General features: G+C 47.7%; 1 protein-coding gene across 3 annotated transcripts in view; it reads left to right on the forward strand.

Annotated features, from left to right (window-relative positions):
• The window catches only part of KIAA0040 (KIAA0040 ortholog), a 35,461-nt gene extending 23,005 nt beyond the window's left edge, over window positions 1-12,456 (forward strand). For all 3 annotated transcript variants that reach the window (XM_077763324.1, XM_077763325.1, XM_077763326.1), the window contains one exon: window positions 8,910-12,456. In XM_077763324.1, the coding sequence (XP_077619450.1) occupies window positions 9,036-9,338 (303 nt within the window). In that variant the 5' untranslated portion in view covers window positions 8,910-9,035 and the 3' untranslated portion in view covers window positions 9,339-12,456. The remainder of the gene's footprint in view (window positions 1-8,909) is intronic.
• Window positions 12,457-20,136: the final 7,680 nt, after the last annotated feature.

Raw genomic sequence — 20,136 nt, forward strand, 5'->3', positions numbered from 1 at the left:
GTATCTCCTTAGAGCACTAACAGCGTACCTTGTCCTTCTTTCCATGCAAAGTAAGTAGCCTGACCACGTCTGAGTTATTCATGACTGTATCTTCAGTGCCTAGGACAGGGACATGGTGCCAGGGACTAGGACATGCTGGGAGCTCATTAAATACACAGGCAGAAGGAAAGAAAGAGGGAGGGAGGAGAGGAATGATGGCTTGGTGTGGGGGTGAGCAAGGAGACTCGCATCGCACTCTGCCCAACGAGGTGGGATCCATGGGGACAGGGTGAATAGGCTGTCTCCACACCCTTATAATGCTGCCCCCTGAGTGACCCCTGTGCATATTCTAATTCTGAAAAGGTTGCTTTGAAAAAGAAGGATGAGTGGAAAAAGTTAGAATCTCTTGGGGTTCCTGGGTGGCTCAGTTGGTTAAGCGTCCAACTTTGGCTTAGGTTATGATCTCGTGGTTCATGAGGTTGAGCCCCGCATTGGGCTCTGCTGATAGCTCAGAGCCTGGAACCTCCTTCGGATTCTGTGTCTCCCTCTCTCTCTACCCCTCCCCCGCTTGTGCCCTGTCTCTCTTTCTCAAAAATAAATAAACATTAAAAAAACCTCTTGACTACAGGAAAACTAGAGAAAGGAAGGGAAGAGGAATGCCTTTTAAAGGAGACCTATATAGTCAAAGCCATAACTTCAGAACCATCCCAATTCTAAAAAGGCAGACAAAATCATTATTAGCTGAGGAGCTGAGAGATGTTTCTTTCAGCCAGCCTTTGGTTTGGGGTCAAAAAATAAGGGCCCACATTTATCGCCAGGCTCGGTTCTGAGAGGCTCTCTCTACCTCTACTGATTCACTTAGATTTCACAACAGCCTGCTATGACGAACTCCATTTGACAGATGAGAATACTGAGGCCCAGAGAGGAACCTTCCCAGTGTGATACAGTCAGTGGGTAGCAAAACCAAGATTTGAACACAGGGCATTTGGTCCCAGAACTAGTCCTTGGAAGTGCTTGGCTAAACTCCTTTCTGGTCAGAGCTGCAAACTCTCCAGGAGAGTTGTTGGCCTCATTGAATATTTGTTATAATCATTACCCCAATGCTGCTTTTTTTGTCAGTTGTGTTAGTCAGGATAGGCTAACGGGTTTCACCAATAATCTTCAAAATCAATGACTTTACCCAACAAAGGTTTATTTCTCACTCATGACACTGTTCACCGTGGTCAGTAGGCATGTTCTGCCCACAGTCATTCAGAAACACCTTCCCCTGTGCCACCCCAGCAGCCTTAGAGCCCTCTGCCAGCCAGTGCCAGGGTTTCAGGAGCCAGGCCCACGTTCCCTCAGTCACGACTCAGTCCTCTGGCCCCACAACAATGATTTAAAGGGGCTGAGAAGGGTAGTCTAGCCTAAGCCCAGGACAAGGATATGGAGGGCATCTGGCCAAGAGCTGCCTTAATGCTTATTCTTGAAGACTTTTGTAAGGGAGACCTTGGCCGGAGGTGGTGCTGGGGGTCAGAAGACACTGATCTGGCCCTGACTCCACCAGTGTCAGCTGTGTGACCTCCAGCAAATCACAGCCTCTTTTGGTCCCATGTGCCTTTTCAATAAAGTGAGAACGCCCAACCAAATGACCCGTATCTGGATTCCTCCAATTCAGAATGTCTATAGGATAAAGCATCATTTTATCATTTTTAATAATCACGGTGCCTTAATCATTTTATATTGACGAACTATATGTGCCTTTGTTCAAAATTGCAACCATAATTATAACATTGATTCCGAGGAAAAATACTATCTATTTTCTTCTAATACTTAATATCTAGTTACATACCATAAATATATACGCTGGGGAACTCTAACTTTGCATCAGAACTAGGTACTTGAAGCCATTAATTACACTGGGGAAAATACAGACATCTATTTCATCATGCCCGGAACCACGTTTAAGTCATAAGCACAATGCTCCACTAGCAGATTATTGCTATGACCTGACCATTTTTGTACAAAGCAGTACTTACATGTGTTAGAGGGCATCGGAGCACACCAGGTGAGCAAGGGGAGAAGCATCAAGAAAATCTATATCCAGAGCGGCAGACTTAATAACTACTGACTGAGGTTCCACTCTGTGCCCTCGCTGCCAGCGCTCCTTGGTTTCTGAAGGGTGTGACATTATCGTAACCATGGGGATTTTGCAAGAACTGCAGGGCAAGGTTTGGGCAGGCAGGGTTGGAGAGGCTGGGGCTGAATAAGGTGTTCTAAACCTCCAGGAGAAATGGCAGGGAGTCAGGCAGAAACCGATGAGATTCCCATATTGGAAAAAACAAAATATGGCAGACCCGGAGACCTGACTGGGGACGAAGGATGGGAGAGGAAAAGCAGAGCATGGCCCAGGACACCTTCTCATGCCCCTCTGCCCGAGAGTTCTCTCACCACATCCGTAGGAGGACACCCCTGTAGGCCACCTGTCCCTCCCTCCACCACCACCCTCACTCTCATCCCTGCCGCCATTTTCCCTGGACAACTGTAGTCTTGCCTTCCGCTCTCCTTCCTGACAGCCTGTCCCTCCCACCCCAGTGATACTGTTCTTTGCAGAATACATATCGATTATGTCCCCTCGTTTGCTTACCTCCCGTGGCTCTTAGAGCATACACCAGCCACTAACATGGCTTACAAGCCCTGTGGGTGTGGGGCCGCTTGCCTCGTGGGCCTCATGTCACCCCACTGTCACTCCCACTCGCTGCTGCTGACTTCAGCCACACTGTCATTTCACATCTTTTTCAGAAGAAGCAGTGGTTCCAACTGTTTTTCTAAGAAAAGGCGCAAAACACGTATTTCCCTAGAAATACACATATTCCGAGACTTTGGGGGTACACTTTATGATGCATTAACAACGGAACTCATGGCTTTCAATTTAGAGGCACTTCACCTGCAAAGGTATCTGAGGGTTGAAGAAAAACCTGTCAATCCTATTACTTGGAAATGCTTTAAATAAGTTTACTCTATGTTTCAAGACTTTATAGACACCCTGACCATGTGTTGCTTTTGTAATTGACCATGTTTTTGCACTTCAGGTCGTGGTTAAATCATCCCCACCCAGGGCCCACCCCCACCTCCTTGATAGCATCATGGGCTTCTCCTCTGTCACACTTCCCATGTTCTATTTTCACACCTGTCTGTGGGGCTCTCCGATGAGCGTTTGCTTCCCACACTAGACTTTGAGCACCCAAACAGGGACCCGATGTGCTTGTTCCTGGTTACCCAGGACCCAACACAGTTCTCAGCATGGAATTCATGCTCCATACATAGTCATTGAAGGAATCACTGGACAGACACCTGCCCCGATTATAATTACGTTTTCATTTCTTTCCTGTAACCCTCTCTAGACCGAATTGTGTACTCCTTCCCCTGTGACGTTTGTCTGTCCCTTTACACAGAACTTGACCACAGGACTCATCACATTATACTTCTGCTTTTCGTTTTTTTCTCTCCTCTTTGTTCAACTGGAAAGTGCTCAGGGCTGGTTACATAGTGGGTGTTCAACGAATGTTTACTGCATTGAATTGTGACCTCCGGGAAGGCAGTGTTGGCCCAGATGTTCTGAATACACAAGAGCAAGAAGGAATGCCAACAGAGGCCCCCCACAGCAGGCCACCATGCTGCTGTGCACAGAGATAAACCTTGTCTCCATCTCCTCTCACCCATGACCCATTCCCTCATTCAACACAAGGCTCCTCTGCTGATACAACAACTTGCTGGTACAACAACTTGCTGATACAACAGTTTTTAAACCAGACAATTGTCCAGAAACTCTTGGGCTATTTGTTACAAACATACATTCCAGGGCTCACCCTAGATCTCCTGAATCAGGGTGTCCAGGAGCCAGGCTCAGGAATCTGCACGAGGTGACTCGTAAGCAGCCAACCTGGCCAGAAGTCCATCCTTGGGTGGAGTTAAAGCAACACAGTGATATCCACAGCGTAAGGTAGAAAAGTCAAAAAGAATTTGAGGAAAGGCCGCAGGGAGGTCTTTCCTGTCAACTTCCAATTATAAGATGCGTCCCTCTCCCCCCGCCGCCATGTATACCCTGGAGTCTACAGTGGAACAGAGGAATCTTTTCAGCTTCTGAGAGAAACCTGAACCTCCCACCTCACCCCACCCCTTACAGGACACAAAAGATTTGGACCATTTGGAGGTCACTGTGGAGTTGCTCCTAGGGACTTTAACTGGGTACTATCATCTTTATCGTTAACATTTCTAGAAGCATCTCCTACTCCACAGACACTATTCTACAGCTTGACATGTATTATTTCATCTAATAACCAGGAACAAAGAGAGACTAAATGCAAAGTCGCATGCCCTGCCCCTTGCTGGGGAGCTCCAGAAGGAACACCAGTCCAAGGGCCGGGCTTGGACACAACTCTGGAGCAGCTGTTGGCTCTCAGGGATGGATCAGACCTCTCTGTGGAAGGTCCCATCCCTGTACACTTTCAGGAATTCCAAATCCTGGGAGGGGGGCTGGGCCCACCAAGGGCTAGTTATTTTCCCCAGGCCTCACTTTATGAGATCAGCAACCCTCCAGGCACCAACAAACGTTCCTCAAAGGACCCTTCTCCATCCCTGTGGCTGGAGGCCAGTGTCTACAAGTACAGCCACAGACCTACAGACCCGCCATAAACAGTGAGATTAACTGTGAAGTTGTCTTCATTTGGATGGGGTGGGAGCCTACAGTTCCTTGGTAGTGAAGATTGGGCATGGAGGTAAGAGAGGGAAAAGGAAAGCTCAAGGCTAGAATTAATCCATTGTTATCTGGAGATAACTCTCTAGTTTGTAGATTATGTTCTATAGTATTTTACAGTTTACAAAATGCACTAAGTATATTGAGCTCTTTTAATCCTCACAACATCCTTATGAGGGAAGTTTATTAGCTTCATTTTGTAGCTAAGGTTTGGTAACTCATCAGGTTACACACTTTGATGCAGGGCTCAAACCCAGTTCTTCTGGCTCTGGGATCATTTTTAGCCACCTTATACATGGACAGATTGAAGCTTATTGGAAGAAAGAATGAATGAATGACTTTCTCCCCAGTGAGATACTACGGAGGATATAAAGATGAATAGTTTTTAGTTTTAGGGAAACTGAAAGTAACTTTTCCCCCTCTTCTTTCTCCTCACACCCACCCCCATGACGACAATCATCAAACAATCGAGTTTGGTTAACACCTATTGTTGCTTTTATAAGAATAGATGCATTATCTTTCAAACAGTATCAGCAATACTTGAGATCCAACAAAATAATGGGGTCTCCCAGAGAGCATTTCTAAGGCCCAAAGTGTGGCTCCTTTTACAAAACATTCTGTGGAAGCTCTAACTTTTAATTCATACCACCAAGGAGATATTTGATTGTTTCCTGGAAATGCCAACAATGAGAGGCTCATAAATACTAATGAAACAGTATAGATTAGCCAAGCTCAGCAAGTAACCTGGGGGGCCTAGAAGAGTATTCTTAGATTAAAAAATATAAAGAATACCTTTTTAATTGAATTTTCCCCAGACTAGGCTCCCAGATGTTAATGAATACTCTCTTTGGCTATACGGAGAGTAGACTCAAATAAGTACCTTCAGGAATCCGAAAGTGAATTATCAAATTAGCTTTAACTGAAAAAGAAATCTATTTATTCAAAGGCTATTTTAGGTGTCATGGGACGGATGAGTTTGAGACAAAGGTTGGGAGGGGGAGGAGGGCCTGGGACATTGAGATAAACATAATTCAAACGCATGCTTCTATTCCAGCCAACTAAGCAACCTAAGTTGAAATTTGCTTTTTATATTTGTCCTTTCTGACATGATCCCTCAATAATAATAACTCCCTTGGAATATACAAGGCCCCATGTTATCAGAAACCATATCTTTATCCTTCATCACTGAATCCTAATACCTAACACAGTGTGTGCCACATATTAGGTGCCCAATAAATGTTTGCTAACTGGATGAAGAGCTGTCTTAAAACATTTTTCAGTGCGTTCAGGCCCTTATCTTTTCCCGAAGGGCATCCTCCTATTATAAAGCCCCCAAATAAACACACACCCTGTAGAAGTCCTCTCTATCTTGGCCACAATCTACAGTCCTCTCTTCTCCCACCCTGAGCCCCAGGCTCACCAGAAGGCACCCTGTTCTCCTGCCATATTCTAGAAGTTTCTCTGCCTAGAATCTCTGAACATCCTTTTACCCTGGTCTCCCTGTCAAGGTCCTGCTCATCTTTCAAGGTCCTCCTCAGATGGACTTCATGAAAAGTGCCCTAATATTCTCCTAGGGCTCAAAGCCCTTCCTCTCTCTCCCTGGATGAACTCCAGCGTGGGCCTCTGATGCCTTTATGCGTCCTGCAGGGACCAGCATGACATCTGCCACAGAACAGTTTGTCAATGAATGTGGTGGTGGTGCCTAATTTGAGTCCTGAAAATGCAATATGAGCATTTGGTCCCAGGAAATATATGTGTGGATCAAATTAGTGAAAAGCCCCCAAAGTCTTCTCTCAAAAGAGCGGGAGAATCCCTCCAGATAGGCCAAAAAAATACGGGGCCAAATGAAGAATGAGTAGTAGCAAAGGTGAAGGGAAAGTAAGGAGGGAAATCCAGGGAGACAAGTGTGTGAAAAGGATTGGCCTTGATGGAGGCTGGGGGTGGGGGGGTGGGGAGGGNAATGGTATGTGAGCAGATCCATGGCATATGATCCCATTGCTTCTGAGGGTCTCACACAAAGCCTCTGGCAAAGGGGTGTGACTTCTCAGCACGTTTTTCTTTGTTGGGAGTTGAGTTTACATTCAGGCAGTCATATGCTTTCTATAAACCTCCCCTTGAGCAGAACTAGGTTTTTGTTGTATGTATCTTCATGCATTTGTGAAGTCTCTAACAATGGGAAATAAATCACTGTGAGGTCTTCTTCCACAACAGATTGGGATAGACGTTTTTAAGTCAATCTGGGGAATAGCCACGTATTGTATGATTCTATAAATCCCAGGCTACTTACCAAAATGGGTTAATTCTACACAAAGGAATAGGAGGCTCAGAGCAACACCTGTAAAGGGCTCACCGCTCGGGGTCGGGAGCCAAATGCCCCAGAATCAGTCAGGTCAGTTCTGCCACTCACTCACTGCGTGACCTGTGCCTCTGTCTCTTCAGCTGTAAGATGAGGAAAACGCCTGTACCCACTTCATAAGGTTGTAATGACACAAAATGAGGCAATGGGTGTATAGCGCCCAGGATGGTGACTGGCATACCAGTGCCATTAGACAGCATTACTTCACTTTCATGGACCAAATGGCACGGCAGTAGGTACCAGTTTATACAATTGCATCAGTTGTATAGATAATGTCCTAAGGACATGAGCCCAAATGCCAGCAGGCTAGGGCTGAGTTCAGGTAGAGTTTGGATGGACAGACAGGTCTGTGGGATACTCACAGAGTGTTATCTGAGGAATTAGGCTTCTGAGGACAACCCCTGAGCATAACACATTCCCCAGGAGGGGCCACACCTTTATGTTCCAGTGAAGTACAACAAAGTGAAGCCTGGACTTCGTAATGATTGTGAACCCAGGTCCCCCAGTGCACCATCTTGTTTCTCCCTTTAATAATATACTTCGTGTGAAAGTGGTTAGAAAAGTATCAAGTAAAACACAAATATAAAGTAACGTCATCATCCTTGTCTTTCCAACAGCCTTGGAAGAGCAATTGACCCATCATCCCCAATTCTGGGTCTTTGTGGCATCTCTGTGTGGCCTTAAACATGTCCCTTCCCCACTCTGGGTCTCAGAGTCTTAATCTTTAAGTGAGAGCATTGATTGGAATGGTTCCTAAGTTCTCCAGCTGAAAATCAATGAGTCTTTGATCTTTGGGTTCCAGGCAATGTCTTATACCAGAAGGTCTCTTGAACTTCCTTGAATCATGTTACCCTCTAGGTCTTGTTTAGACATAGGAACCTGTACATTCCAGAAAGGGCCTGTCAGACCTTACACTTAAGCGCTGAGGCCTAAGATATATGTGGAGAGGTGGAGGGGGTACCAGTGGAAGAAGGGCCACTCTGTATAAGCGACCAGAGCAGTCCTGGCAGTAAGTTGAGCTGAGGATGGGAGTAGGGACCCCATCCTACATTCTAAACACCATTGCTGAGCAGCCTGCGAGCCTCCTTTCCCGCTGCCAAGAACAGGAACAGGCAGGAGGAAACTGGGGAATATTTGGCAGAGGGACAGAAAGCATAGATGAGAGTGATGGAGGAGACAAGATAGAAATAGAGGGAACCAGCAAATGGTTCCCCATGCAAAGCTCAGTGAGTCCTCTTTGGACACAGGAGCAGGATGTAAAGAGGGAGGAGTTGGAGCTGGGAAGAGAGCATGAAGGTCAAGGGTGAGGCAGGACAAGGGCCGCTGACCTCGTAGCCTGGGGAAAGTCCAGCCTCCCTGTGACAGGCAGCAAGACTTAGCTATTCCATCTTGTGCTTAAGCTTTAATATGTGTTGAAAATGGCACATCGTGTTCATAGAAAGTCAGACACAGCTGTCCTGTGAGGAGTATGGGTCCAACGCCCATCAGATGAGCTGCAGGGAGAAAAGACTGAGAACCACTCCTACAGAGGCACCAACCACTACCCAGAACGCTGAATCCACACATTGATTCATGTATCCAACAACTGCTGAGCACCCACAATGTGCCAGGTCTGATACACTATTAATTCTTATCCCCAATGTAATGTGTACAAGAATTAGTGTGTACGTACTCAAATGCATGCATTTATTTTGTTTACTTGGCTTCAATATAATTTCAGTGAACTCTGGAAATCTCCAATCCCCTTCCTTTTCCTAAGCTTCAAAAATATGTTGTTGTTCAAAATGGTAGACCGTTCTCATTGCATTTCTCTTGAATTGTCTGTTTTGCTCTCTTCAGCTGCTAACAGTGGCATGCCCAAACCCAACCCTGGAAGAGGAATAAATTACAAGTGGACAAGGCTGCATCCGCTTGAGCCCAGGACTTCCTAGTGCGCTAAGAGTGGCCCCAGTCTAGCCAGGCACCATGGAGAAAATCAGCTCCTTCTTCAGCATCATTTGGGACACCATCTTGACCAAACACCAACAGGGCCTCTTCAACACCATCTGCCTGGGCATCCTCCTGGGGCTGCCACTACTAGTGGTCATGACATTTATCTTCATCTGTTGCCACTGCTGCTGGAACCGGCCAGGCAAGAGTGGCCAACAGCTGGAGCTCAACAAGGGGAAGAAGAAAAAGAAGAAGAAGAAGAAGGCTGAAGAAGACCTCTGGATCTCTGCTCAGCCCAAGCTTCTCCAGATGGAAAAGAGGCCATCGCTGCCTGTCTAGTTAGGCAGGAATCAGAGGCGTCCTTCCTCAGGGACTAAGCCACCTTCCAACTACACATGGGCTAGAGAGCAGCAATCCCTAAAGTGATGCACTCATGTTCACAGAGGAACTAGCCAAGGAACAAACCGCAGGCTGAGTGTCCCCATGGAGGATGTCCCAGCAAGAACATGGACAGCTCTTGGGTACTATCTTGGCAGCTATGTGTCCAATAGCAATGCTCTTTACCCCAGACTCAGGCATCCCTTCCACCTGCCTCCAGCAAGCTCCATATGCAAACGCACAAGGAATATTTGTCCATACATCTTGACACGTCTTCCAGATGCACATGCATTCCCACCATGCGCACATAAGTGCTCACACACACACATGTATACACACACATGTGAGTTCAGGCAACAGGTACCTGGGCCAATATATTCTGTTCATCAAATGGTCATTGACTACCTACTTTGTAGATTACCTGCTCTCCCAAAAATTTCTCATAGGAAGGCCTGGCCAGATTTGGGCACACATGCACAGTTACATAACCAGATGTCTACTCCATACACGACTCAGGTTAGAGATATGTGCTTTCCCATTCCTATCCCCACACAACCTTTTACTGGAAATCCTCATCTTTGGACACTCCAGCAATATACAACTGTACCAGGCTGTATATTGATACAGACACACCAAGTTCCTATGTTTCTTACGTGGGAGAAAAAGTTAAAGTGAGATGGATCAAAATTCATTGAAAGCTGTATCTTGCAACTCATGACAAAGGTCCCCATCTCCACTGATAGGTATCGAATGCTGTCTAAAACCTCTCTTTGAGACGCTACTCCCAAAACTGCTCAGTAAAGTGCCCATCTCCAAGCACAAACAAACAGCTCTTGGTGGTGGCTTCTCGAATGTTCTGGAAACCAAGGAAACTCCATTCACTTCTGTGAACTGCAGTTGTGGGCCTGTGCAATGTTTCACAGATGGGAAGGAGATGTGACACCTGACACCTGACCTAGGGATCTGCTGTGTAACCAAAGCTTCTCAGCAGGGAAGGAATTGAGGCACAGTCTCGTGGAAGGCACACTGGAAACAATTTCATAGGGTTGTAGGATGGTATGTTGCAGGTGGGATACACAAGTTACAGAGTCTGATGAAAGTATAATGAAGCTATAAAGAGGTTTATTAATATTTATCTTGAAGCTCAGGCAAGTGCCTTGCACACAGTAGGTACTCAGAACTGTCTGTGGATGCTGTTGGATACGTGATGATGTTGAGGGTCCACGTGTAATACCTCTCCAATCCCCCGGAGTGACCTTCTGTTCTGAGCCTCCTAATTGCTGCAATGGATGGAAGCTGGGTATCGAGTGCCACCCAGGCCATGTGCAGAACCGACCGTCAGATTGGCCTGCACACCCCGAGATCGATGACGGCGGGTATGCTAGGGCAACACTGAGTTGAGGCAAGTGTCTCCCCACTGGGCTGAGGTTGGGAGGCTGAGTTAATCCACGTACGAGAGGAGCTGGTGGGTATTTTGACTGTATTGTGACCACGTGACAAAGATGGATAATTCCCAAATTGGGAGCGGGCTATGCTCTGAAAGGTCATTTGCAAATCTGCTGGGTAACTCTCTGGAAATATTTTCCCACAGAAGCTGTTCTAGGTGGCAGTAAAATTGCAATTTAATTAACAATGTAGCTAAACTATGATATCTATAGTAGCAAGAAGCTAAATTCTGCAGGATTGTGTTCATGGCAAAATGTCCTCCGTTTGCTCCCCTGGGCTGCCTGGTACTCACCTGGCCTCCGGGCATTCTCCAGGCCTGTGGGGGCAGGCCTCTCAGGCTGATTTGCATCAAGGTCTTCTAACGGGCGACCCTGTGTGTCAGAATTCAGGCCTTCACGTGTTTTAAAACCAGTCGCGTCCACCTTCTCACACCAAGTGGTCCCAAGTGCCTTGGCCACTCAGACCCCTAGTCGTAAGCCCCTTTGAGCAGAGAAGGATGCACTCTCTTGGGGGCTCTCCCTTTGTCCCCGAAACAGCTCGTCATGGAGCATCTGGCTGCCCCCTTCCCATCACAGAACGATTGTTCATCCCCCCACGCCAAGGGCACCTGCCTCCCCATGCCTGCCACTGCCCACCAGGAGAGCTACCTGTCCTGTCCCCCTAAAATGGATGACTTGGAGGGAGACACGTAGCTGACGGCTGAGGCTGGGTGTCAGATGTGATCTAGGAGAAAGGATCACTCGGATCGGGGACCACACAAGTAACATGGTTGCCATGGCAACTGGCTGCTAGTTTGAATTAAGATGGCAGTCGGCTGTCATTGCCGTGACAAGGCCTCTGTCTCCAGGTGCAGTACCCTGCTGTCCCCTAATCAAATGGATTTGAACTACCTCCAGGCGTGAAACACCCAGAAACTCACTTCTCACTTGCTTCCCTAGCCTAGGACTCAGGAGACCCAGACACTGAACGAGGCTTATGCTTTCCCCACCCCCGCCTCCCTGAAGGCCTTCACCCCCCAAACACCGCCCAGTGTGCTGTAGGCCCCCAAACTTCTGTTGAGTAAGTGGATCCATGAAAGGAGCCCCATGAAGTCATTGGAATCGTATTCCCTGTTCTTCCCATCATCCTCATCTTCCTCGCCCATGTTTCCTTCTTGTCTCATTCCTGCTTCTCCCAGCAACGCCTCCCCACTCCCCCCAAACCCCGGGTCCAACCTTATTCCTCTTCACTTTTACTCCTCCCCCAGCCTCTGCCCCAGAACTGCCACTAGCAGCCAGGGGAGCCTCCAAACTGGAGCCTGCTTGGCCCATCGTGAAGGGTTTTAGCTAATGGAGGACCCAAAAAGTGATAAAGAAGAGGCTTCCTAAACCAGCACAGCCTTGGGGAGGAGCCCCCGGGGCCAAGATCCGATCAGCTTCAGCCGAACTCGGCCACCACCATCAGAGAAGGCCTCCTCCCCACTGCTCAGTGTATTCTGGTGGCTTGTTTATTTCTTGGGGGAGGGGGGCATGTAGAGAAAGGGCAATCATGTTCTCCGGAAGAGTATAAATGGTCCAAGCTGTATAGTGTTCATATCTTTTTTTTCTGGAAAATTCAAACACATGCAAAAGAAAGATTTATTTAAATAAAATACCTGGACAATAGCCGTGCCTGGCCTCCTTACCTGCCAGCATCAGCTACTTTCTTGATATTAAATATTTCCCTCTCCCAGACATCACTCAGAAATGACAGAGGCATGGACTCCCGCTAGGACACAAAAGGCCCAACTGTCCCCTGAACACTGTGGTCTCTCTGACAGGGTCATAGGTCAAAGGACCTGGACCAGGCTCTCACATCACTGCTTCCAGAGTGGACACCTCAGAGACCAGACACCCTCGGAGGTGCTGGCTGCAGGAAAAACACTGATGCTCCTTAGGAACTCTTAGAGAGCATTCCCTTCAATAAGGTCAATCAATGTCTTCTTAAAGGAAAGGGGGGAAATAGCAAGAACTAAGTAAAAATAGACCTCTAGGTTAGATCTGGTATTGGGAAGGGGAGCGATCAGAAGTCTCTATAGTAGCTGCGGGGAGATAGATACATACATAGTTAGAAATACTCATAGTTAAATACTTAGATACATACATACAGATACATACATACAGACACACATAGTTAGATACATAGATATATATTTACATTATTAGACGCACCCATAGCCAGACAGGAAGACACATACATATATATGTATAAAATGCATACCTTCTTTTCCAGGGGACCACAGCTTTGCATTGGTTGTGAAATGGAATGATTTAGATACCCCAGAGCCCTCCCTTGACGATACTAAGCTGGCCATTAAGGAGAAGCCCTTAATGGGAGAAGCCCTGTAGAGTAGTGCTGTCTGACACAGTAGATAAGATGGAAATGTTCTCTATCTATACTGTCCAATATGGTACCACTAGCTACATGCAGCTATTTAAGTTAATTAAAATTAAATAAAATTAAAGGTGCAGGAGTTGAGTCATTACCAGCCATAGGTCAAGTGCTCAACAGCTATGCATGGCTCCAGCTGCCATCCTGGAGAGCGCAGATCTAGAGGCGTGGTCAAACAGGCTGGGGCTTAGGAAGACAGGCCTATGGCACCGTCCCCCCCTTGCCTTATTTCCCCCAATGTAGGCTGACATCTCTGTAGTTTTACTTGGTTCCTGGGCTCCCTTACCCATTGCTACACACTCCATGATAGTCCAAGAAGAGACTTTTCATTCAGGTCTCTGTTCTTTCCTCCAGGACTTCCAGAACTTTCCAGTGTAGGCCAGGGACCATTGTCCAGAAACCAAAGGCAGGGGCAGCTGCTGCCCACCTGGGGCGGGGAGGGTGCCAGAGCCCAATGCCATCAGCTCACCCACCCAGGCTCAGCTCTGCCCGTGGCAGGGTGCGTGTGGGCCTGAACAACGCCATGCACATTCGAACGCTCCATGCGTGTTCCCGACTCACCACAATGCTCTTTGCTGACCCCTTGCCCTTTTAGTATTTTTCCCAAATTCAAAGTCACAGGATTACAGAACTGGGAATAAAAAAAAAAAAGTCCCTTCAATAGAGCTGTCTGTCCCTGTCATGGGTTCAAAGGGATGTTTTCAAATACCTGTGATCCTTCATTCGGGAATGGCCCTGCATGCATGTATCTAACCCCCTGTTGGAGACTACACATTCCATTAATATTTTTGACTCTTTTACTATTTGCCAGGCACACTGGGTGCCAGCGTCCGGACAGCCCGTGGAGGATCCTCCAGGAGCCATCTGGAGAATTGCAAGGGAAGAAGTATGGAAAGGAGGGCCCCGTTTGTATTGTCTCCACCCTGAGGGTACAGCGTGCAGTAGTGATGCACTGGACAGCCTGGTGAAGGCCCCTTGAGTGTGATGGGCCAGGACTCAGTGATAAGGGCATCCCAATTCTGATGCTAACTCCAGTACCCACTGGTTAGAGAATTCAGTCCCATGACCTAATCTCCGTAAAGACTTACCAGTATGGTAGAGTTAATGACCATCCTCATCTCACAGGGACAGAGCAGGAATGAGATAATGCATATAAAGCATTCAGCATAGGGCCTGGCTTATAGTATATGCTCAGTAAACATTGTAATCAAGGGTAGAAGGAAGATAATGAGAGAGTAGTGTCCTTGAAGCCAAAGGAGAAGAAACTTTCAAGAAGACAGTCTGTAGAGCTAAATGATACAGACGGATCAAATGGGACAGAGAATGAAAATACTGGGCATTTTCTATTCCTCCTGGCGTCATGTGTTCCATAATTCCACCACCTACTGCACAGTCTACAAAGTTACCAGTACTCCCAATCTGCGATCGTGACGGATGGGTACACACTCACCCTTGCCTCAGCCTCTTCACACCGCCAAGCCACCCTGTGTGACAGTGCCCCCTGGTGGTCACATAAAGAAAGACTTTGAGTCAGCATTTTCCCACCTTCCTGGGGTGTTTCCCTTGGAACATTAATCCAGCTGGATTGATCTGTCAGGGTCCAAACTGTCATGATCATTTGACAGATGAGGGATTTTCATAACTCTATGTCTTAATTGTCGTTAGAAACAAATTTTTGGTGAAGCGTTCCATATGTTCCATCACTGCCTCCAAGAAATCTTCCCTAACCACACGAGTCTTTCCGATCACAGTAAGATCAGACTGTGCTGCATTTGTGTGTGTTCCCGTCTTCCCACACTTCCCTCTCATCCCCTCCCCATTAGAATTGGCCTTTGTGAGGCCTGAAGAGTAACTAGCTTACTCACCATCCTATCTCCAATAACTAGCGCATACTATATGCTACATAATGCATTGATCAGGGGGAAAAGGAAAGGAAAGGAAAAGAGATCACTGCAAGTTTCTTGCAAGTGCAGATTCCCAGTCCCTTGGCCCTGCTGACAGATTTATTAAGTCTAAGGAATTCCAGACAACGAGCACTTCTAACAAGCACTCTAAGTAATTGTCAGAGGTCTCTGAACCACGCCTGAGAAATAGTATCTACTCAGAAAACAAAAAAATCCTATGGTCAAACAAGATGGCAAAATACTGCATATCATGACTTCCTCTCTCTGCCTCCTTGAAATCTGTTATCACGTATCACATTAAAGGTTCTAACGGGTGCTTTAGTAAAGAAACTAGTATAACTCCACTTCACTCAGAGGTTTCCCAAGCTTATTTGACCATTAAACCTCTTCCTTTAGTAGATCTGGAGGAGCAAGGATTCTGAGGAATATCATTTTGGAAATGCTCCCATGGAGGGTTCATGTACAGCTCAATTCATAGCATCCCTGAAGAAACCCTTTCTGAAACATAGTCAGATTCCCCTTTACCTTCACTAGCCTTTTCTTTCTCACTCTGCCTTTTCTCCTTTGTCCGTTTGTGAGCCGCAATAATCCCATTGGTGGCTATCCATAGCACCTACACCTTAGAGCTGGCTAGGGCTACACCTCTATCAGGGAAAAAAGAAGAGAGATAAAGAGAAGAAAGAAAATCCAAACGTTTTGATTGAAGTTATAAAGACTAGAGACCCAAGCCCTGTTACCATTCCAGAGTGCTATGTATTATGTAAGAGCGCTTTCAGTATCTCATTTCATTCTTGCAGTGATGGATGTCATTCCCATTTTATAAACGAAGAATAGGAGGCCCATAGAAGGTAAAGTAACTCACCCGGGGCCCGAGATGGAAACCAAAGTCTTCAGAATGCCATCCTGGTGCCCCTTCACACACCAGCCATCACGATCCAAGCCGATCTGATGATTTGGGCTCCTCAAAGACTGTTAATTGCAGTACCTACTTTGAGTCAGAAACCTCTTGAATACAATAAAAGGCTATGCCCACAAGGCTTTCAAGTACCCAGATGTCTCCTTCAGGTTTTCCACAGCAAGCTCACCTGCCTCCTTACCCTTGTCTAATTAAACCTAATTTTCTTCACTTCTACAAATAAAGAACTGTTTCTGCTCCATTTTGCTTCCTTCCCTTATTTAAATAACAACACTGCAATACCATTGTTTTCTATTTCTGTCATTACACATGCACTGAAATTTATCTGCATTATAGAATAAACAGGCACTTATGGGCTAACCTGGGAACCTAACTTCCTGATATAACGTGGCGAGTGGAATTCAACCCATTCCCCATTTCCCCCACTGAAACAACCAACTAACAGAAGGACTTCAGGGAGTGGATTCAATTACACATTAGGAACTGCCTGAATCTCTTTCAGGGTGCTCCCTTCACCTTTCATCATGCCAATGGATCCATCTTCTTGTCTCAGCAACCAGCTGGGTAGACCAGGTAGGAGGATGGAGTCTAGGTTTTAGTAGGCAATGTCTTCAAGGTGTTTCCCAGCTACCTATTTTGTGCATTAGGCCAGCAGGAACACTACCTGCACACCCACCAAGCCCGGAATGGATGCTAAGCTGTACCCCATAAGTGGATTCTCCAGGCCATGTCACCCAGCAAGGAAGAAAAGGAAGAGCCCCCTGAACCCCCCTTTATAAATTTTTTTTTATGTTTTATTTATTTCTAGGAGAGAGAGAGAGACAGCGTGAGCAGGGGAGGGTCAGAGAGAGAGGGAGTCACAGACTGAAACAGGCTCCAGGCTCTGAGCTGGCAGTCAGCACAGAGCCCGACGCGGGGCCCGAACCCACGAAGATCATGACCTAAGCGAAAGTCGGACGCTTAACCGACTAAGCCACCCAGGCGCCCCTGAACCCCCCTTTATAGAGGACTGGAAAATGGCCTTGAAGGGAGATGCTCCCAATAGGACAACACTGCCATCTGCTGGCCTGACTGGGTACTGCATGTCAGCTGCAGGGGGCTGCTGGCCCTGACCGGATTGATCTGCACTCTTTATTGACAGAAACTCCTCCCTGATCCTCTTCACTGCCCCGGTGGAGGGCTTAAGGGAATGATTTGGAAGCTGTTTTAGCAGGGGACTTCCTCCAGCAGATGACTGCGTTTCGCCTAGAGCTTTCCATTATTTATACTTGTTTTTCTCCTGCCCTGTCTCCTTGTCCATGAAGTCTCTTTCCACCCACCACACCTAGTCACCTAATCCTTGTCCTTTCTGACATCCCCTTCCTCAGAATCCCTCGAGTCATTCTTAGTCTTCCTCCCTGGTTCATTCAACATTTTCTGGCTTTAATGATCCTTGAATCCAGAGAGTTCTCAGTTAAAAGGCAGAGCTCGTGAGGTCACGTGACAAACATAAACTCTGGGTCCCAATTCCTAGAGGAACAACCAGCTCTAAACTCAGCCTGAAAGGACCCTTCCCCCATCAGTTCCTGCTGATTCCTCCTCCTAAATATCTCTTTAATCTGTGCCCTCTCCCCCGTCCCATCATTTCTGCCACAGACCAAGAGAGACGTTACCTGCTGTCTACTGCAATAGCCTTTGACCTGTCTGTGAATCTCCACCCTCTCCCCAGAGCCTCCCTCAACAGCTCCCCACCATTCTCTATCTTGCCCCCAGATGCAGATTTGTAAAATGCAAGCTTGACTGCCAGTGTGACTGCAAGATTCCAACACCTCTGAGCGTCCTCTGCGGTCCAGCTGCGTCAGCCAACTGGTTGTCAGGACTGGTTGCATGTTAGCTTCCAAAGGCTCCCAGACACAACGCTCAGCTGAGACCCACTGAGGCAAGAGTCCCTGGAGGTGAAGCAGGGTCCGGGCTGAGACCCAGCACTCACGTGGCCAAGCGTCCCCGGCATCTCTCTAGCCTGGCTCCCATCAACCACTCCTCTCCCTCCCTCACCCACGCCACACTCCACCCATTCCCGTCTTTTCCACCGAGTTCCCTCTTCCCGAGGTGCCCCGCCTCCCTCGGGCCTCTCTTCCCTCCCTGACAAACTCAGACTCTTCCTTCCGGACCTAACGCTGACGTCACGCCCTTGACACTTGCCCTGCAGTGACTGTCCATACCCCTGTTGACTCGCTCTCCCCGACGTGCCACCGCTGTCATGGTTTGTCCCCAGGGCTGTCCGACTATCCGCACCAGGCCGCGGGCTGCTGGAGGGCAGTGCCCGTGCTCAGTCCATGACCACTTCGCTCGCAGCTTGCGTGGAACAGAAGATGGCTCAGGAACCTTAGCACACGCTTGTGATACTTCTGTCCTTGCTTCTGCCCTCCTGCTGGGCTTGCAGCCTGGCCCTGCGGTGACAGCTTTTGTCTTCTTTGGTTTGTCCTAAAGGGTAGGGATTGCCTCTTATGCTTCAATGCCCTGATGGCTCAGAATCTGACGCTAAGAAAAATGGCCTCTGCAAAGCAGGTTTGTCCAGAAACCCGTAACCAGGGGTGACGTTCACCAGGCTACCAGAGCAGGGGCTGCCAGAGCTGGTCCCATTCCAGTGAGGTTAGGCACAGACAGTTAGGGCTAGAACGTTCTCCTCAGTCAGATAAATAGCCTTTAAAAACGAGCCTCTCCTGACTTCCTTTTCTGCCCCGTGTAGAACCCTTAAGGGTCAGCTGAGGTTTCCTCTGCCGATCCTCTGGGCGGCACGGCTCCAGTGGGCCAAAGAATGCAAGAAACATTCCAGTTTCCTGCAAGTCCTTATCCTGGCCGGTGGTGGAGAAATGCTGCGGTCAGTGGACACAGAGGCGTGTGGCTGGCATCACAGAGCAGAGAGACCAGCAGCAGGCGGCCCCTCCGTCAGAGCTACTCAAAGTGGCCAGTATTGGCGGCAGCCCCAGCCCAGACCTACAGAGTCATGAGGCCTGAGGATGGGGCCCACCAACCTGTGCTCCACCCAGCACGTTTACCAACCAGTTACCAACCAGCATTGAGAATTTTTGCCCACCTTGCACCAGCCCCAGCTCTGAATCATTCCGGGATTTGATCCAGCACATCCACTGGGTTGAGTACCAGGCTCTTGAATCACCAAGGTGAGGGCAGGAAGAGTACATTTTCTTCACTTCTTTAACACCAGTACTTAGAGCAGAAGCTGGCTCATAACAGGGCTTCATCAGCATTGATGGAATGAATGAGAGTAAATGAATGAAGGACAGCCCACACACCGTCTGGCTTGCTCACCTCTGTGATCTCCCCTGTGTCCCTGTGTCCCCCCCCACCCCCACCCCAGGGCACAGCACACTGCCTGGTAAGAAGCAGGCAGACAAATGAATTCATGAATTCTTGTTTAGACCACCCTCACCAGATCCAGCAGTCTCTACGGCATTGTGTGTGTATGGGGGGCCGGCAGTGCTGAAAACCTATGAGGGGAACATAAACTGTTTTGAGAGCATGGCGTGGCCTTCAGCCAGAGGTTAAAGCCTGGACAGGCTGCGGCAATGAACAACTTCCTGGTCCTGGGGCAGCAGAAGCTTTTAGGGCACATGCCTTCCTTCCCACTCACTCATTACTCCTGGCTCCAAATACCATTATTTGCCATCTTGCAAGTATGAAACCACAGGCCAACCAAATTCCATTGTAATGCACAAATTGTATCTTCACATGCACTTGGGTTAAATTTAGATTTCAAGTGCACTGATGTGAGTTAAATAACACAAGGCAAATTTTTTTAAAAACCAGGTGGGTTTTTTTTTTCTCTTGAATCAGAATTTAAGTTACTTTAATAATGATCAGAGAAACTTTCCAAAGGGGTAGAAAAATAAACCCAAAGGACCCGATTTGCCAAGTGCCCGATCGGACAGTAAGCTTCCACTGCTGGGCACCTTCAGAACACCTATGGGCCCAACAGTTTGGGAGCCCAGGGAAAGGGGCTGAGGACCTGAGGGCACGACAGAGTCACTGAACAGTCTTTGGGAGCAACCAATCATCGAGAGAGTCCAATTATTTAAAGTTGAAA

This window comes from Crocuta crocuta, unplaced genomic scaffold (assembly GCF_008692635.1).
Source record: "Crocuta crocuta isolate KB4526 unplaced genomic scaffold, BGI_CrCroc_1.0 scaffold3, whole genome shotgun sequence".
NCBI lineage: Eukaryota > Metazoa > Chordata > Mammalia > Carnivora > Hyaenidae > Crocuta > Crocuta crocuta.